Here is a 22,200-nt window from a genome sequence, read left to right as displayed (position 1 = left end):
AAACTGAAATAAATGATTTTTTACTGGTGAGGAAAAATAAGCTTGAAATATTAAAAAGATATTCTATATAAAATATTTAATTTTAATCCATTAACATCCATTTTATAACATTTTCATAAAACTTCGCATATACTTTCATAGAAAATTCATTAACATAATGCTAATTATTTAGTCAATCTTTTTAAGTAAAAACAGCAAGGTAAATAAAAAAGCACTCTATTCTTCGGTACTTTTATTTCAATATTTATATTTTCAATGTGTAAATTTCATCATTGCTCTTCACAATAAACAGCAACTATCATCGCTTAACGAGCAAGCTTAAAGCACGTATGTGATCATCAAACAGCAACAGAGTTTGTCGAAGCGGAATTGACTCTAGCCATTAGAGTGCCATGCATTGAGTTCATCCACTAGTAGGATTAATTACATCTTCAAACACAGGTATCGTTACGGCACTATTGCTGAAAAGTCATTATCGTAAAATTCGAATCGAGAACTATTCGCAAATAGAATAAAAATTATATATTAAGAATTATATAAAAAAAATTAAATGTCCCCATTTTTCTTCGATGTTGTATAATGATATAAACGCTACAAGCAATATTATTATCGATGCCATAATATAAGCAAATTTTCTGACACGTTTGGCGACTTATTCGAATAAATAAATATTTAACGCGGAACAAAATTAATTATATTATAATCACATTATGGGAAATTGTTGAAAGTTGGCGAATTGCTTCCGCAGCATATTGTGATTAACCGAAATTTCAATTGTTAAAATTGTTTTGAAAGTTGTGGAAATGTGCAGCTATGAAATGTAACCAACAATTGGAAGAGACCGACTGGCATTCCCGTCGCGACGTCACATGAATTCCATCGAGAAGTGATATCGAGAGAGCCAGATGCTTTCTCTTATGAAACGAGTCTATCTACATAAAATAAACGCAATAGAGACAAACTTATAATAATGAATATTAAATGAATATTAAAATATTTTGCACAATATCTAATACATCAGTTAAATAACAAAAGAAAAAATCATTTTAATGTATTTTTAACGTATCCTTTTATTAATTGCGCAAAAATGATTATTAATTATTTCGTATATGTTGTCAATACATTTGCATTACTTCGACGTTCGCTGGCAAATAAATTGCATTTTGTCATATCTCTGTACGTGAAATATTTCACAACTTATTTTCATTACCGCAATGGAAAGTATTAAAGAACACCGAAAAAAAGAATTTTACCTGATTATGCAGTGTATTTGTTTGCTATTTTCTGACACACTCACTACTGTTCACACAATTTCCGCAAAATTAAAATATATTATGCTAATAACAAACGCGGTTCATGGCAAATATTCATGATTAACAATAAATGAAGTCTTTGATTAGAGAACATCGTTATAATATTTAACTGATAAAATTATGCTATGAGATAAATTCATTTGATTTTATTCCAATTAGCATTTTATATTTTTTTCTATTATTTTCTGTCATTTTTATATGCATGTAGCATGTCAAAATATGTTTCTCTCATCATGCTTAATATATTTTATCATGTCTAAATATATATAATATATGAATACATGAAAAGTAAATGTATAAATATATATATGTATATCGTGTGAAATTAATCATCAAATATATCAAGTACAAGTTTTTTGCGCGTCCATAACATATGCGGTTAATAATAATTGATGATATAAATATGATAAATACGAGAATCAGGGAAGAGAAATGATAAATGTATTTTCGAAAGCTTGAAAAGCACATTTTGATATAATAGATTATGATTAAGCAATAGGATAAACGATCCTCATTTTTTATGGAACAAGAATTATCATACATCAACGCTCCTCATCTGGAATATAAATTCAAAAGTAACAATTATCCACTGACCTTTTAACGTTAACGTATAGGGATAAAGATCTTCCTTACAGAGCTCCCGCTTCTCGTACATAAATAAATTGCACATGTGTGTAAAAATACAGCACTTTGTATTTAATAATCTATTCGACAAATAAAAATGTGTAAATAAAAATTATTCCGTATATTTCTTTCATAAAAAAATCTCTTTACCTTTAATATGTTCAAATATGATGAAAAAAATTTTTCATGTCGAGTCAAAAATCAATTTTTTTAGAAATCCGACGTTCTATTCAGAGTTCTGAATAGCCCCTCACGAGTTCTAAAGATTATTATTAAAGCTCGAAGCGCTAAAACCAAAACTGAAAAAGTTCTCGCCGATTTTCGTTTCTCGAGTCGAAAATTTCTGTCCCTCGGATCGAAAAATTTTTTTCGGAAATCCGACGTTTTATTCAGAGTTCTGGGTAGCCCCTCACGAGTTCTAAAGATTATTATTAAGGTTCGAAGCGCTAAAATCAAAACTGAAAATGTTCTCGCCCATTTTCGTCTTCTAAGTCGAGAACTTTAAATATAATTTTTATAGTATTTTGAGCAGAACTATTTTTTAAACTTATCTAGAACTATAGAACTATTAGAAATCTACCCAGAACTCTAAAGAAATTTGCATTTTTTATAAAATGGGGGGGCGTCGTGAAGTTAGCCCCCCCCCCCCCATTTTTAAAATGGTGTTTTTTTTACTTTAAATGACGGAACTCTTTCTAAAATGGATTGGGAACTCTAGAACTCTACGGGGGGCACCCAAAACTCTAATAATTTTTTTCAAATTTGAAGAATGAGGGGCCAACTTCACAGAGGTGGCCGAAAGTTGCAAGTAAATCCCAGCTGAACTAAAGCAATGACGCGCAAGTATATATATACATATTAATACAACAACATATTTATAGAAATGCAATTTTCCAGGTACGGTTCGGCAAGTTTTCTTATAAAACCATGCACCTATATCCTAACACTTATAATTAGATGTCGGATCGAATATAGTAAAAGTATTCAGAAGAGAGAAAAATTTTCTACTACCATAAAACAGGTAAAAGAAACCGAGAGAAATGAAAAGATAGATTAGAAGTCTCGTATATTAAAAGGGAAAAATTAATTGCAGAAGATTAAATTTAAAAGCAATAAGAAAAAGCGTTAAAAATCAGAAGTAATTATACATGAAAAATATATTATAAATAAATAAGATTAACGTCGATACAAACAAAAAATTATCAGGCTAATCAATTCATTCGATATTTCGATACATCTCTTCAATTTATAGAGAGATCGCGAATTAAGGTATTAACGAGTAATTTTCCAAACACTATGAGGCGAACATACTAATAATTCAACATTGCGTGTATATAATCTGCTACTAAAAGTATTCTAATAGCCATAGTTGCAATATGTTAGAATGATTTGCGATTTAAATTTTGAATTATTTTTCGAACAAAATAAAAACATTTTGCAAAATCTATTTCAATTTTTACAAAAATATAAAACAAATTTAATTTAAGCCTTTTATCACCATAATTTAAAAAATTAATTAAATTTTAATCAATTTTGTAATTTAAATTTTGCACAATATTGTGTACTATACGAGAACATGCAAAATAATTGCAATTTTATCTTTGTTACAAGACTTCATTTTACAAAGCCAATACAGAGGGTCTCACGTTATTTTTCATAAAATTAATGAAAGAGTTAAGAAATTTACTTCCTGTTTGCTTGCCTTTCTTACTGACGTCGTGCAGCTAAAGTTAGAGAAATTTGAGAGCCTCTATCTTAGTCAGTCTAGTAATGTGCTGTGGGACTAGTTGAACTCTGAGTTGAGATGACGCTTTAGAATATATTAAAGCATGTCTAATCCCTGAAGAAATTAAAATTTATCTTATGGAAATGAAAGAAATGATGGAAATAACATTATCAATCCTTTAGAAGTTAAAAGAAAAGTATGTCTGAAAAGAAAAAAATTTTATTAAACGTGTTTTCTTTAAAAGAATATGACTTTGAACACGTTGACGTAGAACATTATATTTTATAAAAACTTTATAAAGCACGTAAAAATGCACGTAAAAATACACGTAAAATTCGTTATCAAAACTCTAATGCTTTGATTACATAAAAATTAAATTCTAAAAATAAAAAATATTTGCTTTAAATAATAAAATTTACAATATTTAAGAGCATCATACATACTTGATTCGATATATTTGTTACCGTAAAAAAATTGTTCAATGCAATTATTATATCCAATGTTATATATTATAATATTTTCCATTGATTGTTACAAAGGAAATAACCAGCACAATTATTACATATAAATTGTTAAAATTAACAAGCTGAAATCGTTAGTAACACAGAGAAATTCTTTATTCTTTTTTCACTATCAACTTGTACAACTTTTTTTCGCTTTACGATTGTATCGCAGATACAAAATCTACACTCCATGTCACACTATATTTCTGCATCTCTAAACTGCCGCTGGTCATCCGCAACATCGTCATATGCGTTGAATATAACCCTTTCGTTATAATCCTTTCCATGTTTCTCTAGCCAAAGAAATTAGATCCTACAGAACTTTTCGCGAAAAGAATAGCAAATATTTCATTAAATGTAATATTTCATTCAATGGAAATGTATGTAAAAATAAATCTCTATATAAAACACGATTAATTGCATTGATTAAATAGTTCACAATAAAAATTGCGCGTGTTAATTAAATCGTTCATTTTAAAAAGAACTTTATTCCAATAAAGTTGAAAATAAATTTCTATTATAATATAATTTATAATAATTAATAATAATTAATAAATTATATTCCTATTATAATTTTCTATATAATATAATTCTATAATATAATTTAATTTCACCTTATGTTTACATACGTTTCAATATATTTTAATAAATATAAATTTTGAAGTAAAAAGTGTTTCCTCTCTTTCTCTTTAAAATGTTTAATTCGATTAAAACACGATAAGGATTATAATGGTGCAATGTCATGTCATCAAAAATTGTTACCTCTAAAAAGACCTTTGAAAATTCGATCAAACGAGATATTTTCCCAAAACTTCGCATCGTTCGCGACTGACTATCAATATCGCGAAAAAACGTAAAGCCAATCAACCGGCAAAACGTCAAATTGACCGTTAAACTTTCGAACGAAATAAAAAGAAAGAACGCACATGTCGAAATATCGTTACATGTGTCGAAATATATATTCGCAATTTGAGCTTCAACGTGTGTAAAACTCGTCAAAGCGATAGATGAAGCTAGTACAATATTTTTTTTCCTACAGGTGCGACGTTTCTCAGTGTATGTGACGGTGTCCTTTCCCGTGCAATTTTAAAAAGAACGACGCCGCGTCTGTTGACGCGTATGAATCATTGTCATATGATCGGCCGTTTCTAGTGTCAATGTCGACTATAGCGGCGAAAAACAAAGTTAGTTCTGGCACAGATTCGGTTAGTTGCGCACACGGCCAGGTTTTTCGAATAAAATTAAATTTGCCATAATACGAGAACGTAAAAGTTTAGGCTGGTTCATTGTCGCCGGGCCGGTGACTCTCGCATGACACGTGGACATTGAGCAGTAAGCAGGTGAAGAGTATGATGAAAATAAAACGATTAATGAAATTTTGATGGCAAAATTTAATAACCAGTGTGCCCAGTTCAAACAACCGATCATTTTAGATCAATGACTATCTTATTAGAGTACAATATTGCATGTCGAATTGACATTAATTTTGTCGTATCGGTACAATTTTAGATACTCATTAAAGGAAATAATACATTTATGATATGTGTAATAAAACGAAAATAATTAGCGTATAACATATGATAGCTCGCACAAAAGTATTTTAATATTTCATGCAATTCATAAATAAAACTAATGCTTTGAATATACTTTGTAAAATATTGTACGTAATATAATTAACATGTTTTTCGCACATTCAAAATAATTAAATAAAATTCTTTTTTTGACCCAAGCTACAATTCAATTCAAACTTGTAAATATATTGTACATGGCTCATGGACAAAATATGATCTTTTCTGTTTATATCAATTATGAGCGCGATTCTTCACCACGGGGCTATTTTCGTTCTATTAAATTTCAATTGTAATGCCGTACAAATGTGGCTGTGTAAATATATCGGAATTGCATCGTTGCAGAGAGAATAATCTAAAATGTAGGAAAGAAACGTTACATAACCAAAGCAAAGTTGCAAAATACTAATATTATCGCGTTAAATCGCGCATGAAAATTAATTATAATTGAATCTGATTAAAATCGTCGAACGCGATTTTATGCTTCAGTATAATTTAGCATGATTTATCGATCTTAAATTCTGAAACACTTTTACATCCAGTATTTTTTTTATCGATTTCAAGAGATATTCCGTCTAAAAGAGTAAATAAAAAAGTATTTCGTAGAAAAGTAAAATATCAACGGGTTCTATCAAGATCCGCGTAATGAGTATCGATAAAAAAAAAGTCAATTTTCTTACATCAGCTTGTCAACATTTTATTTATACAGTTGGTACGAGTAACACTTTTTTCATTTTTTCCTCGGAGTTACCCTTGAAATAAAAGCTTTTCCGAAAAAAAATTACATCAGCTTATTATCGTGCACGTTTACCGCTATGAACTGAATTACATTTTCTTTATGTCTCGGCAAGTTCTTCTCGGTGTCAGCTTTGTAATGGGATAAAAGTAAACAGAAAGTCCGACTATTCTTTCTGCCTGTTCTACTACTATGTTTCTTTCTGCCTGTTCTACTACTATGTCATCGTCGCCCGGAGGTGAACAACTGACGAGAAAAAAGATCGCTCGCGATATGCCGCGAGAGTCGCAACACCCGACGTTTTATCTGTTAGATAAACACACCTCTTTGAATAATTAAAGACCGCTATTTATGTTCAAATGTCACGCGAAGGCAACAAATTATATCTCGTTTTTCTTTATGCTACAAGAAGAATCGATGAACTTGCAAAATGATTCGCTGACACGACGAAATCGAAATTCAATCAATTTACGTGAAATATAGAGGAGCAATGTAGAGGTAAAGAAATCTCACGATTATCACCCGTTTTATGCTATGATAGCATGAAAGGATTATCACGTTCGCGTGTGAACTAATTAATGACGTCAGTTTGTCGCGCGCTTCTTCAATACGTTTATAAAGTTACACTGAATGCTTTCCCTGCTGAGAGATAACGTCGGAAAAGTGAGATAGTAAATCGTCCCGAGATCCATATTCGTATTCTATAGTTATGAAGTTGCGAGAAGAAGATTATTACGAATGTGCGAGATCCCTGATAATGCTGATAATAGACGAATCCATTCGTGCCAGTTTTATCACGCGAATATTATTCGCTCGTATTAATTGACAACTTACATAATCGCAAGAGAAACAACAGATTTAAGATTTTTATTGCCGGCGATAAAATTACTCGTTATCTTATAACGTAACAAGATTCTTACTGTGCGCGAAAATACCTTAATCGTTAAGAAAACTTTGTTGTTTTGAAATTGATGTTATAACTGTTACGTAAATTCTACAAGATGGTTTAAAATTATTAATTTAATTCGTGTCGAGAAAATTTTAAGAGAGATAAAAAAAAAGAGGGAGAATAGTAAATTGTTCCGTAAATTGTACTTCTATTGAAATTAATATGTTTCTCGATATGACTCCAAGTACTCCAAAATAGAAAAACTCGCGATAACATCGACATAAATAATATTATCGCATGTATAATCACTAATCTTATATTATCTATATCCTAATTCTTATTTTCCTAGCACGAAAACATAAGTATATCTATTTCTATCTAATTAAAGTTGAGATAATAATCTTTATAAGTTTGAAAAAAATTTTAAATTACTTTATTAACAATTTGATAACACCAATATAAAAAAAAGTTGAGCTTAAATTCTAAAAAAATTAATGTTTTTATAAGTCGTACTCGTATCGTTTGCATGATTCCATCATTGAATCGTTCCAATCAATTATATTTCATCGTAAGTCAATTGCAAGATGCCACTTGAAAAATAATTAAGTAGAATTTTGCGGCTTACATATAAGTGCAACTTGACGAACAAACGATATTGAGGATTACTTTCGCAATCTCTTCTCTCTCTCTCAAGAGAGCAGCATTGTATTCCGACCTTATTTCAAAAATTTTCACGGAACGACCACGATGAAGACTTACGAAACTTTGAAGCAAAAACGGGAAGCTTCATTAGGTGCTTTTATAACTAATGCAATTTTGTGCTTGTTCACACATGCACCACTAATTACGAAAGTTTACAATATTACGAAAACTCTCATAGAACAATTAAAAAGCGAGAGAAGCCCGCGCAGACTTCATAATTATAAGTGAATTCCAAACCGAGTTCAAATAATTAGAAATCGATTCAAAGCAGATCCACGCAAACGATGCGGGTAATCATAATCAGTGTCAAGAGACTCTCTAGCGAATGCTCACCGTGAATACTCGAGGAACGTATCTCACTTCGCGATAACCTTTGCATTTGCACCGCCTACACGCTGCGGAAACACACTGAAAACACAGGAGACACTGCGCAGCGACGCTAGTTGGCTCTAATCCTAGAGTAACTAGAGGATCTCTCCTTGTTTTGTCGGACAAATCACAATCCGCAGAGAGACAATTGCTAATTCAGACCTAGTTAGTTAGCAACTTGATAACTGCATCCGAGGGAATTTTCACCAGACATCGTTAGTTATAGTAGTCAATAGTTAAGACGCGAACGCTGGGATTGTCTTTGTGTGTCACCTCGACGAAGGGAAAGGGGCAAAGAGAAGGAAAATCGAGAGATGCAATGTAGCGGTGAGCAGAAGCGACGACGCGAGCACTAAGTGCACGGGGTTGTCCGAACCGCGCGAGGTCGCGTGCGTTGTCGGACTGAGAGAGCGCCGACGAGCTGCCTCCCTGCGAACCCAGAACTGGCGGAGGAGCGAGGAGCGTCGTTGTCGTCGTCGTCGTCGTCCTCGTCGTCGTCGTGGTGCCGTGTTCGCGGGCATGCTCCCTACGAGCGCGTATCTGTGTACGTGCAAACTGCGACTTGCCATTCCTCCGGAGCTGTCACTTGCCTCACAGCTGTTCGTCTCTGTCGCGCGGTATCACGTTTCAATACCTTGTTCCCTGCGGCTTGGCCGCAGCACCTGACATCGTCGTCAATCATGCGTGACAGGAAGAGAGAAAGAAAGGGAAAGGCCGACGGCGGAATTTCAATCCTAACGATGTCTGATCAAAATGAGATAGTATGATTGTGAAAGAAAAAGAGAAACTTAAAAAATGCTGTCCGAAAAAATGTATGGTCCAAATTTAAATTAGCGTCATCCTTTTATATCAAAATATTGATTCTTAAGAATTTTAATATGATAATTTATACATAATTATGTAATAAATATTTATCTATATTTATATTTGTATCTAATACGTTATAAGTTAATCAATAAAGCTAATTTTACATCATGTACTTCAAAGAATAATAAAAATCGGAAAGTCTTTGAAAGCACCTATTTCTAATAAAGCATTTCTGAGTTTTCGGTTTTTAATATACTTGAATAAAATTTATATAATATACTTGAATAAAATTTATATAATATACTTGAATAAAATTTATATAATAAAATTGAAATATTAAGCTGTTTCATAGAGACGAATCACGACGATAGAAATAAGCTACCACTGTTCGGCTAATTACATGAAGAAAAAAAAAGAGGAAAAAGACATTAGATCCTCTCATATCAATATGCATTACGTTATCAAATAGAGACTTAGAAGATACGTATTTAGAGAAGCATAATCGGTATTATAAAAGTTGCTGCGCTTAAGCAAAATTTATGCTATGGTGAAATTGATTTATTCAGATAGCTAGGTAGGTATCCTGGACCGAGAATCAACGCGGATGCATTACTCGGGTGAGATATAGGAAGAGCAGCCCTTCGTCGAGCATAAAAACGAGTTAGAACGCAAGATGTAGTTCCCGAGGGATCGACTTTCTTTCTTCGCTCGGCGCGTTTTAGAGCTTCATTGAGATAGAGCAAGTCCGCTTATCCGACATATTTCGCAGTAGCCGTAAAGTATCTCGTCGAGTTCGCATTAATCTACCGGACCTTGAGCGAAAATGAGTTTCGCGATACGGAGATTAGAGTAGCCAGGGTAAGAGGAACGTCAAAAGTACCCTGATTAATATGTGTATATTTTGCAATGCGAATTAATATTCTTAACTCGTATCTAATATGATAGTCGCGTGATGTACAAAGTTGCTTTAATACGGACCAGTGAATATGTTTCATAATTTATCTAGTACTTGCATTACAACAACATTCTCGGCGAAACTTGCCGAGAATTAATATTTCCGAACAAGACAAATTTCTGCTTCGTTGACGAAATAATATAATTTCGTTAATATTTATTAACGCGAAAATGCCAAGAAAAAATACAATATGTACATGATGATCTATTTTATGGAGCGGAGATGAATTAATTAGAGAATTAATGCGCCGATATTTCTAATTAATTAATGCTGATATTAATGTTGGTATTTTTAATAATTAATAACGTCGATTATACATGAAACATACGCAAAATTTTCTGCATATCAAGCGTATCAATTTCGCAGTATCCTATCTGTGTAAAAATTGGATTTACGAAATAAAACCTATATTCCTGCTGGGAGAGAGATACATACATATGTATGAAATTTTATCCTATTTCTGAGAAGAGATTTGTAGAAATATTATTAACCGAAAAATTTGAATATGATTTGAATATAGAATTGCATTTGATATCATTTTTGATCACTTGTAAAAAAAAATTTAAGCCATTGTTAGAAAATGTTATTGATACGTTTAACGATAATCACGGTTTTTTTAAGCCATTGTTAGAAAATGTTATTGATACGTTTAACGATAATCACGGTTTCTTTGTGTATTGTCCTTCAAATGATCGTTCAAAAGGACTTACTCTTACGAGAATAAAAAGCTTAAGATAGTACGAGTCATTGTCTATTTAACCGTTTCGATTGACGAGTAGTAAATTCAAACTTAGCTTTGAATGTAAGCAGAACGTGCAGAAGAGGAATCTAAAAGACACGATATTACATCGACAGAAGGAATTCTCTCTGTTTCATGGCATGCATCTCAATGTAGTATTAGAATAGATATTATTTTAAAAATAGAATAAGGATATCGCTGAGATAGATCTAGAGATAGATCTAGACATACAAGAATTATTTCAAAAAATTTCGTGAGCGTTATTTTCGCTAAAATAATGTCTACGAAATTTTTTTAAATAAAACATTTACATGTCTATATTTATGTTAATACTTCGAGTATAAACATATTACTCAAGTTACAAACTTCAACGATATTAAATAAAAAAAAGCGAATTCGTGTTTAAAAAGTTAATTGCTTTCTCGGTGACTTGACATAAAAATCTCATTTCTGTGAATCGCATAGGATTAAAAACAAATTTAATCAAGCAAGGTAAACGACGTAATCCTTCCGATATCTCGGATCAACGCACGATAATCCCTTAAGAAAGAAAGATTGAAGCGCCAAAAATTCGATAAATATTTTCACAGCACCTGATCATAAAGTTTGGCACTCGCATGGATGTGAGATGTTGCTATCTTTTAGATAGAATCATTTCAACTGGCACGATACTTCGTATATAAGTATTAGCACGAAAAGATTTCCCGTGCCAATTATTATATATAATCATCGAGTCAGAACATTATCAATTTATACGAGTTGCGAGAAATTACGTAGTTCGAGCGTACGCGACATCGTGACGTTGCGAATATAAATAATGATACCGATGACGCACAGAAATAATTGATTTCTATATGCCATAATATATAATATCGTATAAATAAAACACCTGATACATAGCTTGGAGATAAATGAAACGAAATGCCATGTGCGACTGCGAAATATTTTTTTCTTCAAAGCTATAAAAATTCTGTTTTATGTACAAATCATATATATGTCTCTCTTTCATTATATTATATTACATATATTATGAAATATTCCACAATATCTTCGTTAATGCTTTTATACATTTTTAGGCAAAGTAACATGTGAAAATATCAGAATGATAGTTGTCTTATTTATTGCATATATAAACAAATTATTTGTATGCAAAGGTTACAAGTGGCGGTTATAAATAATGTTTATTACGTTACTACTGTCTCAGATCGACCACATTTATATTAGTATTTAATACAAGTGAATAAAATTAATCCTTTGCATATTTTTATAATGTAAAATTTAATTCATATATGTTTTATTCTCATATTATTTATTATTATATAAATATAACTATAATGTAAAAAAAATTATGGAAAAAATATATATAAAAATATATATCACACTTTAGAGATCTTATTTAAAGCAATTTTCATTGTGTATATTCACAAATCACGAAATTCATATAACTTTTTTTACAGAATTATAATACAATTGTTATTTAATTCGCCACATGTAAATATGAGATCTAATTAATTATAGTTATAATTGTAGACTCACCAATTGTTGTTTCCTTTTCCTCATCTGATCCGTTCATCTTTTTGTCCGAAGCTTTGAAATTACCGATGATTGCACAAGTAAATAGTCAATGGGTATCATTTTACTATCACTCAGTACAATCGGTGTTTAAAATTCGATGATCATAATATTTTTCCGACACTCCCGATACATATTTATTTATTCAAACACCTATAATACTTTCGATCGAACATCGATTACTAATTTGTGTTTTCAAAATTTACACTCGCGTTAAAGACAATAATAATCGCCCGATGCTCTGATTTCATGCGAAGCGTTCTCATTTGCTGTTACATTATTCACTATCACTCGCGACACTTACATAAGGACGATATTTTATCACACTCGACACTCCCGAAATTCACGTATAAACGATTCAACAATCGACAAACGTGTAAATGCGCTCGTAATCGGACACGACGATTGTCTTTCGATAACTGCGAACACGTAAATACGTGTGAAAGTCACGCGTCACAAGGTCGAGACGAGAAAGCTCGACGCGAATCTAACCTAACTACGCCGATTCAATTTCACACACCGATCAAATATCGATCATTATTACTTATGAGATACGTATCTCTTGATTGTATTATTGTTTACGAGATACATATCTTCCTCTCGTTTCTCGCGTGTATTTTCGACATCAACGTTAATATTAAATTACACTCGATAACAGGAGAAAAAGAGCGGCTCGAACATTATTCGCCGGAAACGCGAACTCGTCTGCAAGCCAACTGCTTTTTCACCAAATTCCTTCTTGATGACGTCACGCGGCGATATGTTCAGAGTGATCGCGGTATCAGAATCAATCGAGGGATGAATTAGCATCGATGAATAATTGTTATAATTAATATTTTGTTTTTCGATAACTGCGAACACGTAAAGACGTTTGAAAATCACGCGTCACAAGGTCAAGACGAGAAAGCTCGACGCGAATCTAACCTAACTACGCCGATTCAATTTCACACCGATCAAAATCGATCATTATTACTTATGAGATACGAATCTCCCGATTGTATTATTGTTTACGAGATACATATCTTCCTCTCGTTTCTCGCGTGTATTTTCGACATCAACGTTAATATTAAATTACACTCGATAATACGAGAAAAAGAGCGGCTCGAACATTATTCGCCGGGAACGCGAACTCGTCTGCAACTGCTTCTTTACCAAATTCCTTCTCGATGACGTCACGCGGCGATATGTTCAGAGTGATCGCGGTATCAAGATTAGAATCGATCGAGGGATGAATTAGCATCGGTGAATAATCGATACAATTAATATTTCGGTTGCATGTACGCGCGTAAATAATAGTTTTCTGTCACGAGTGAGAGAGAGCAATATGTATTTCAGAAACACGCACTCGATAGACTGATCCGAACTGATCTGACAAATGTGACATTTGTTATGTTTGGCTAGAGCGAGCTCGCGCGGCGTTCCCCCCACCACCTGTCATCGCATTCCAGAAGTCGTCCTTGTGTCCTTTCGCAGAGTACACGTACAACAGTAAGAAAAACATGTATGTGCGCGAGTGAAAACTTTCCTCGTTGAACTTTACATCAGCATGAATGAAATAACAAACGTGGGATGGATATGTAACAATTTGTAAGTATTATAGAATATTCCATTATTATATTGTATTTTCGTCAAATCAAACGCGATGAGATACGAAATCGAAATATAACCCCAAGCATGAAATTTGAAGGACTCGCAAAATTCTCGTATGGAGGATGAAGCAAAAAAATTATGATTTTTTTCTTATAATCCTCTTCTCGAAATAAAAATAAATTAGATATTGCAACTCGTAGAATTGCGAGACGAGGCGGCAAATATTCGATATTAAATTATGTACGATATTTAATTCGCATCATATTATTCCTTCCATATGCATCGTTCACTTATTGTGGCATACGTCGAGTGCGACATTCATGCTTTACGATGCGTCGTTTCCATGTGTGATATTTATGCGTGCGCTGCGAACGATAAATTCTCGAAATGAAGCACGTGCATTATAAAATCTGAATACCATGTTGGAATAACGTGAGCCGATAAAATTCTCGCACATTACGTTGCAGAATACGTTATAGATAATCACTATGTGACCGCTATAAAGTTTCTTTGTTCCATCTTAATTCTTTAAATAAATTAATCTTACTCGGAAATTTAATAAGTAGAATAATCCACTTATCTATTTTTTATCACTGCGTAAATATATATATATATATAAATAAACTATATTATAGATATGTGAATAAGTCTCAATTAATAAGAAAATCATCAATTAATAAAATATATTTTTATTAATAAATATATTTTATAACTTGTCGATTAAAAAATTAAAAATTGCCAACTGAAATAAAATTTACTTTATAATCGGCACAACCTTGTAATACTTATTTATTCGAACTATTCGGAAAGGATGACTCACTATTCACAATAAATTGAAATTTCACAAACTTCTGCGTCTTAGTAATAATATTAATATTATTTTTTAAACTACTTTATCCCACCCAAATCACTTATTTGATTTGGATTATATATGAGATTCGCAACAATCACGAATAAAGCTCCCCCTTGGGAAACGTTGCGAGATAAAAAAAACCAGTTCAATCGTGATGATCTCTTGTATGTATAAGAGGGATGATACGTGATCATGTATTACGACGTACCATAAATTCTATAGATATATATAGATATATATATATACATGTTTGCGAATATTTAATTAAAATTATATAAACAAAAAAAATATATTTTTTTGTACGTATATAATGTAAAATATAAAATTTATTTTATAAATTTTATATTTTATTAATTTATTTTATATATATACATAATATAAATTCTTCACAGTATACAGCTCAAACACAATACGCACGCATTATTTCCGTTAATAAAATCCCATCATGAATAAATTTTTTATATAGAAGAAAATTATTTTTATCGATATATATATACATATATGTGTGTGTGTGTGTGTGTGTGTGTGTGTATGTATAATTTTATTTAATTTCCGAATGTTTTCTTGAAATGTTTGTTTTAAAATGAATGTTTTGGAGAAGTGAATGTTGAAATAGATATTATTGTTTCCGCCCTGTATCGAATGTTTGGAATAAATAAAATTCGATGAATATAAAAAATAATTTTCCTTGGTATGAAAAATTTATTCATAGGATATTATACAAGGAAGTAATATGCGTATATATTGCACTGTGTTTGCGATGTATACTGCGAAAAATGTATCATTATCAAAATGTGCGCATAGAGAGGCTTAATAAATGATGTGAGAGATTCGAAATATTTAGTCGACATACACAATAATCATTAAGTCGTAATTGGTTACAAAATGATTTAAATCTAAATTGTGCAAAATATAAATTGAAATGTCACAATTGTCACAATATAACTATAGCCGTGATTATTATTGCGCACTTATCGTTTCTGTAATTACTTTGCGATGAATTTCAACAAGGATCATGTTTTGTTGTCTCATTTTCTATACAAATATTCATAAAATGATTAATTACATTATTCAGTAATATTTTCTATTTCAAAACATGCATTATGCAAATTTTTTCCATATAAATTATTTATTGGATACATTACAAATGTAATGTCATTATTTATTGAAATTTTAAAATTGCATGTATGTATCAAAAGATACCCCTTCCTTTTTCAAATTGATCAAAAGCACATATATCTAAAAACTATTACTGATATTCTGAGTATTACAATCTAATTGTTACATGCAAAAATTGAAAGTAAAAAAGTTACTGAAATAAAGAAACAATAATTTGAAAAAAAATTATGTTTTACTAATAAAATTTCATTATATAGTTTTTCTTAAATCAAGATATACACACATACATACATGTACAATAATTTGAGTTATTTACTATGCTAAAATTATTGTTAGAAACGATTGTGAATTTAATAATATAGAATATTTACAATGTGGAATCTAGTTTACCGACTTTCTCAAGTAAAATTGGAAAATGTGAAACGGTAACCCAGCATCGATCTGCTCACTAAATATAGCACAGAAGATCAGTTATATGAAATCCAGGCAGTATCGCGAAAGATGGCGGTACCATGGTCGTTTTATCAGCTGATATACATGTTACCGATAAGTTACCGCAGTTACCAACTTTAAGTATATCCCAAACTTTCACACACAATGCACCTTATTATTTGATAAAATCATTTCATAAGTCATTTGATAAAAAAGTCATAATAAAGATAATTTAAAACAATATACAAAAAATGATCTGTAAGACAAAACAATTTTATTAAACTCTAGTTAAAGAAAATTTTAAAAATCTCATAATTAAAATTATAATTATAAAATATCAATGATATCGCAATATTAAATTTTGCATATAAAGATTATTGTAATTCTGAAATCGATGTTTGCTTCATAAAAATTTGATTAAGTGTTATTCTTTTCATTCATCAAAAAACAGCTCTAGATAAGTGAAAGAATCTCGTAGTTTAATCAATTGTTTGAATCGTTCGAATTACTGCGAATCTTGGGTCCTGTATATTTCTCTTGCATGTTTCGAATGCAAAAATCATCGATGCATTTAAAAAAAAAATTCGAGTCATTTTATGAAACCATCTCGAATATGATGCAATTTTATATTGCAATTTTATTTTCATCCTATCTTCAGAACATTTTGGCTCCGACAACATTTCCTTCCTGCCGCACACGCGGTTCACTGTGACAGTTTCATCTGTTCATTCTAACCGACGAAAAATATCTTACCCTGGATAGACTGACTAACTCATGATTGATGATTTGTCACACTTACCGTAATTCGTGTCCGACCACCGTCCATCCCCTACGACGCCTCCTATCCTTTCGACGTAACATTTCCGCCATGCTAAGCCTCTCCATCATGTAAAACGAATAATTATTCGGATTTTTCACGCCCACTCTTAAAACGCACGCACTTTGCCGACGAGAACAACCGCGTGACCGTCAGAATCGCGGCAGAATCGCGCGCGAAACCGCGTTAAAAACGACACGCGACACGTCTCGCCTCATCTAAAATTGTAACACAGCTATTCATTCCAGATTTTCACTGTAGATTTCGTAAACGAGAAAAAGTACAAGATTTCTGGGACGTTGCACACGCAATTTATAAAAAAATATATATTTTTCATGAATTTATTAATTTATTAATTATTTATTAAAAATCAGTATGCGCATATATTTTATAATTAAGATCATATAATATCATATGAGATGAAAAATTTTATAAAATTATCGCATTAAATTATAACTTGTTATGATTTTTATTAGAGTTGATCATTCTTTTCGCTAATCAGGCGCATATCGCAAAGTGACTCGATCAATTTATTTATTTATATGTTATGTAATTGCGTATGTGCATCGCCGAATAATTTTGCTTGTTACGTTGTGATACGATTAATTGGCAGAGATGCCTATAAATGTTTCTTACGCAAGAATAAATCGCGATCATCGATTGTTATTCGCGATACTACATGAATTTCGAAATGCTACAAGTGTGTCCGAAATGTTTCGGAAATACATGCATGAATACGCACTTTTTCACAACATGTCACTTTGATGCACGTAATTTATTATGCTGTCTTCGAACGGCAAAATGGCCTGGCGTATGCGTTATTTGCGCTAAACAATCAAATTTCAGATACAAACACTGAATTTTCCTGGCGTTTAATATATCCTTACAGACGAATCACCGATCGTATCAATTAATAACTAACAAAATTTGTGATTAAATCGATGATTGTTGAACGAATAGACGTGGGGAAGCATCTGAACATCGCGACGCACCACATACGACTGAATGTCGTATTGTATTTATAGAGCGACTCGAATTATTTTGAACGCCGTCGCGCGCTTTTCTCACGTATACGTAGTTTGTACGATTTTCAAGTCACGACACACGTAAATATATCGTAATATCTTTTTTATGCTTATTTTTTATATCATCTCGTGTCTGATATAAATGTGACCTTCCGCATTACTCTAATTTCATCGCGCATTCTTTCTTTTCCTGTATATTGTTTTCCCGCTATTAATTATTCTGACTTTTAGTAGGTGATTAAAATAAAAAAAAGATATTGTTAACATGTGTAACTTATCTCGTACAACATTATTATTATGCAAATTAACCGCAAAAATCGTCTAATAAAGACTGTGCTTGGCAAGAGTACAAAAAGCATTATCTAAATCGCAGTAATTTTAATCACGTATTTTTTAATCAAATACATGCAAGATGATACAATAAGTGAGATATATGTAGATAAGTGAATCGAACGCAAAAACTTTCTTTCAATAATGATCAATTTGATATCACACAGATTTCGCTCATTTTTAATTTTTCATCTATGCTAAAAATATATTAATAATTTATGCTTAAATTGCTCATTTTCTATATTTATCAAGAGCTGGCACATATCCATAAATATTAAATCATAAGTTGAGTCGCTAAATTATAGATATTTTTTAAATTATGCTATAGGACAAAATTTCAATTTACTACGAAGCACGCTATATGTTACAGTTGTAACACCGTTTCCGGCGTGTTAATATCTGCCAAAGTTGTGACAAGTGTTAACTAATGATTAGCTATATATCAGTTTATGTCGTGGCTCAATTAGAAAATGAGTTACGAGTCAAACTACCCTATGTCAAACCGACCTCTTATAAATAGCCCACCTTGCAAGTAAGAGATCTTGTAATTCAGAATGCCAAAAAATCGAGCATCAAATAATTATATTTTTTTTAGATCGACCTGTAGAAAGAGAGAAAGTCGACGAGACGCAAGGTCATTAGGTTATTTATTATAATCGAAAATTCTCGGCGACGACGGTGCTTTCATATAAATCGTGGGTGTCGACTGACCAATTATAATGCCCGTATTTCGGGAATCCAAATATCATGCACGCCAATTTTAACATGGAAACGCAAAATGTTACGCCCCTATATTTTTTTCACATTTATACACGAATTTGACAGAACATGATGCAAAACAATACATACATCATGAACTGATGTGACATTTAAGATAATTGCAACATTTTTTTTACTAACACATTAGTCTCTCACATAGATAGAAACACATATTTATGATTATTATTATTATTCAACCCTTATTTAATAAGAATAAATCTTATCTTTAGCATAGTTAGCTTAGCATCAGAAAAACTAGGGGAAACTTGTGTGTAATTAATAGAAGATTATTAAGTAAAATATATCAATATATCGTGAAGAAAACAGTACATAAATAAACAATAATATGTAATTTTTCCCTACTCATAAAGAATTTATAAGAAATCTGTTTAAAATTTTAGAAAAGATTGTAATGTTATATTTCTATCTGCTGTGTCGCAATTTTATGCCGAAGATATTCGTTTTCATTACTGTAAATAGGATTTTATCATATAAATGCTAGGGCAGTTTGCTAGAATAATATTGTTCATTAATGTCGAAAAAAAATTATAAAAATATGTTAAGTAATTTCTGAAATTTTAGAAAGTAATTTACAGTTTTAAATTTTTCATTCGAATAAAATCTCGGCGACATTTCTCGGTGACATAAAGTTGGACTAACGTATCAATTGATTAATGACTAAAACTTCGATAGCTAAAACAAAGTTTTCGAATGAGTTTCGACGGTATCCAGGCCACAACTTCGTCGCAAGAAAATATTGTTATTTCGTAATAAAATGCTATTTTTTTATCATGCGAGACGACCAATAAATATATCCGCAACATAATGTCTTATTTCGAGTTGATATATTAGTGAAATATTGGCCCTGTTCCGAAATAATAATAATAATACTGAAGCATAATGTGCCATAAAACACGATTATTTTACAAAATTATTGCTAATCGAATTTATAAAATATGTGCAAATTATTTTTTCCATAATTTATAATAAGTTCTCTGTCCTAGAATTTTTCATAAACATGTTTTCCACATTATTTATAAGATCTGTGCTTAATTGTTCAAAAACATGTGCGGAGATTACATACAAGAGCCATATGATGCGCGGATACAAAAGGTGATAAAGTTTATAAAAATGAAAGTAAAAATAATTAATCAATATATCAACCCTTTGCCACAACATCTTGCCCTGACACGCAAAGGGAAACAACCACAGTGGAAACAACTATGTAAAAAGGATAATAAGGTGAGTCAATCTTTTTTCGCTTCATTAAGCAATCTAAAAGATTACTTTCTGTTTTTTAAATTGATTTGTATACCAAGAAAAAAAGAAAAGCAATAAATTTATTAAAAGAGATGATCAGAAACACATAATATTGATATAAAAAAAAAAACACGTTAATCTTTTTTTTTCAGTTTGTGACTTTTCTTTATAATTCCTCTTCTTAAAGTAAAATATTGAATGTAATAATGATGAATTTTGTGTTTTATATTTCAACAATAATTTCAATTATAAAATATATATTGCTACAATGTTAACAACAATTTAAACGTACATTTCGTTGCATCAGCTATCGGTAAAGGTGCAGTAGGTGCGATGCTACCATCCGTGAATGTTCGACGAATTTGCAGAGAGGTAGTAAACATATTATCATCTGTAGTAAACCTTGCATAGTTTTAGATTCAATTAAATATATTTACGTTTGTGCAAAAATTTTCAAAATATGTTTTATCAATGGATAATATTTGGAATCTTGGATCTTTTAATAAAAAATATTACGACGAATAATTAACACACATAAAACTCACTATCAAATATTCGTGTTTCGTGAATTTTATTATAATTTATATTTTTTAATACTTGCTAATTATTCCTAAATATATTAATAAAAGTAATTCTCGCGCAAAATAATATTTTTTGCACACGCGATGCAAGTAAGCAAGCACGATGTGGCGTGGCGTCCAGGTAGATTTAATGGTGGTATAAGTAGCTCGTGTGAAAAAGAAAAATAAGATGTTGCGCGGTCACGCTGGCGATAGCGCACGAGCATTAAAATGTAAATGAAAGCAGCGCGGAAAGAGAAGGATACAAGACAGGTCAACCGCTATTCGCGATATAGAGAATTCTTTCGCAACTTTACCATTCCGCTTCTAAGTTGCTTGTCCGCGTCTTATTGCTAAAAGGACGGACAAATACAACGGTATTCGGTATAAATTGCTCGACTTTGTCTTCCGTTGTATGACAGTAATGGCAAATACTTTGACAGACACGATACTTTGATATTGCCCGGAAAGAAAGTCAAATATCAGCTTATATATTCGATCGTAACATATAAACTGCAGTAGTAAATATATTTTATCGGTAATGTGATATATGGCTCATATATTTTATGATTTTCCAAACATTGAGATTTTTTATCAAATTGCGTTATATAAGATACATCATATCAAACTTGTAAAATTTTCTTTGTAAAACGTTCACGCGCGTTTCTGCAAAATTTCAACAAATTGTAGAAAATTGTTACTTGTAATATAAAAATCCGCTTTATAAGAAATCTGTATGAAAGAAAGACATTAAAAGAAAAATTCCAATCAACTCTGAATTAATTAAGAAAAATCTGCTAATAAAAGAGACAGCGATGTTCCCAGGATGTCTTGTATACGATTTTTCCACTAGCGTTTAATTTAATATCACAGTCGTCCGCGAAGAAAATAGCTCGCGTCTCCGCTCTTGATCTTTGTCGTCAATTATTCTTATTAAGGAGTCGACGAGATG

General features: G+C 31.4%; 1 protein-coding gene and 1 long non-coding RNA gene across 20 annotated transcripts in view; one reads left to right on the top strand and one right to left on the bottom strand.

Moving 5' to 3' along the window:
- Dnc (phosphodiesterase dunce) overlaps positions 1–22,200 on the bottom strand; it is a 315,712-nt gene that overhangs the window by 125,136 nt on the left and 168,376 nt on the right. For 5 of the 15 annotated variants that reach the window (XM_083101558.1, XM_083101559.1, XM_083101560.1 and 2 more), the window contains exon 1: positions 8,395–8,853. The exons of 7 other annotated variants lie outside the window; for them this stretch is intronic. Coding sequence is in view for 3 of the 8 variants with exons in the window: in XM_083101573.1 (XP_082957699.1) it covers positions 17,297–17,385 (89 nt within the window). In the remaining 5 variants the exon portion in view is untranslated. Of the gene's footprint in view, positions 1–8,394; positions 8,854–17,296; positions 17,533–17,950; positions 18,305–22,200 lie in introns of those variants that run through there. 3 more of the 15 variants (XM_083101573.1, XM_083101571.1, XM_083101572.1) reach the window with 3 other exon arrangements.
- LOC145972734 (uncharacterized) lies at positions 13,647–21,201 on the top strand. Of its 5 annotated transcripts, none has more exons than XR_014439266.1 (4): positions 13,647–13,745; positions 13,905–14,090; positions 20,470–20,670; positions 20,996–21,201. It is a non-coding gene; the product is annotated as an uncharacterized LOC145972734 (long non-coding RNA). The 5 variants fall into 5 exon arrangements; XR_014439269.1 differs by having other exon boundaries at positions 13,647–13,780; XR_014439267.1 differs by having other exon boundaries at positions 13,647–13,812.

This window comes from Camponotus vicinus, unplaced genomic scaffold (genome assembly GCF_025532165.1).
Source record: "Camponotus vicinus isolate PSW18456_S1 unplaced genomic scaffold, iyCamVici1.0 SCAF_6, whole genome shotgun sequence".
Classification (NCBI taxonomy): domain Eukaryota; kingdom Metazoa; phylum Arthropoda; class Insecta; order Hymenoptera; family Formicidae; genus Camponotus; species Camponotus vicinus.
The sequence above is the reverse complement of the archived record's forward strand: the minus strand, read 5'-3'. Positions and strand labels throughout refer to the sequence as shown.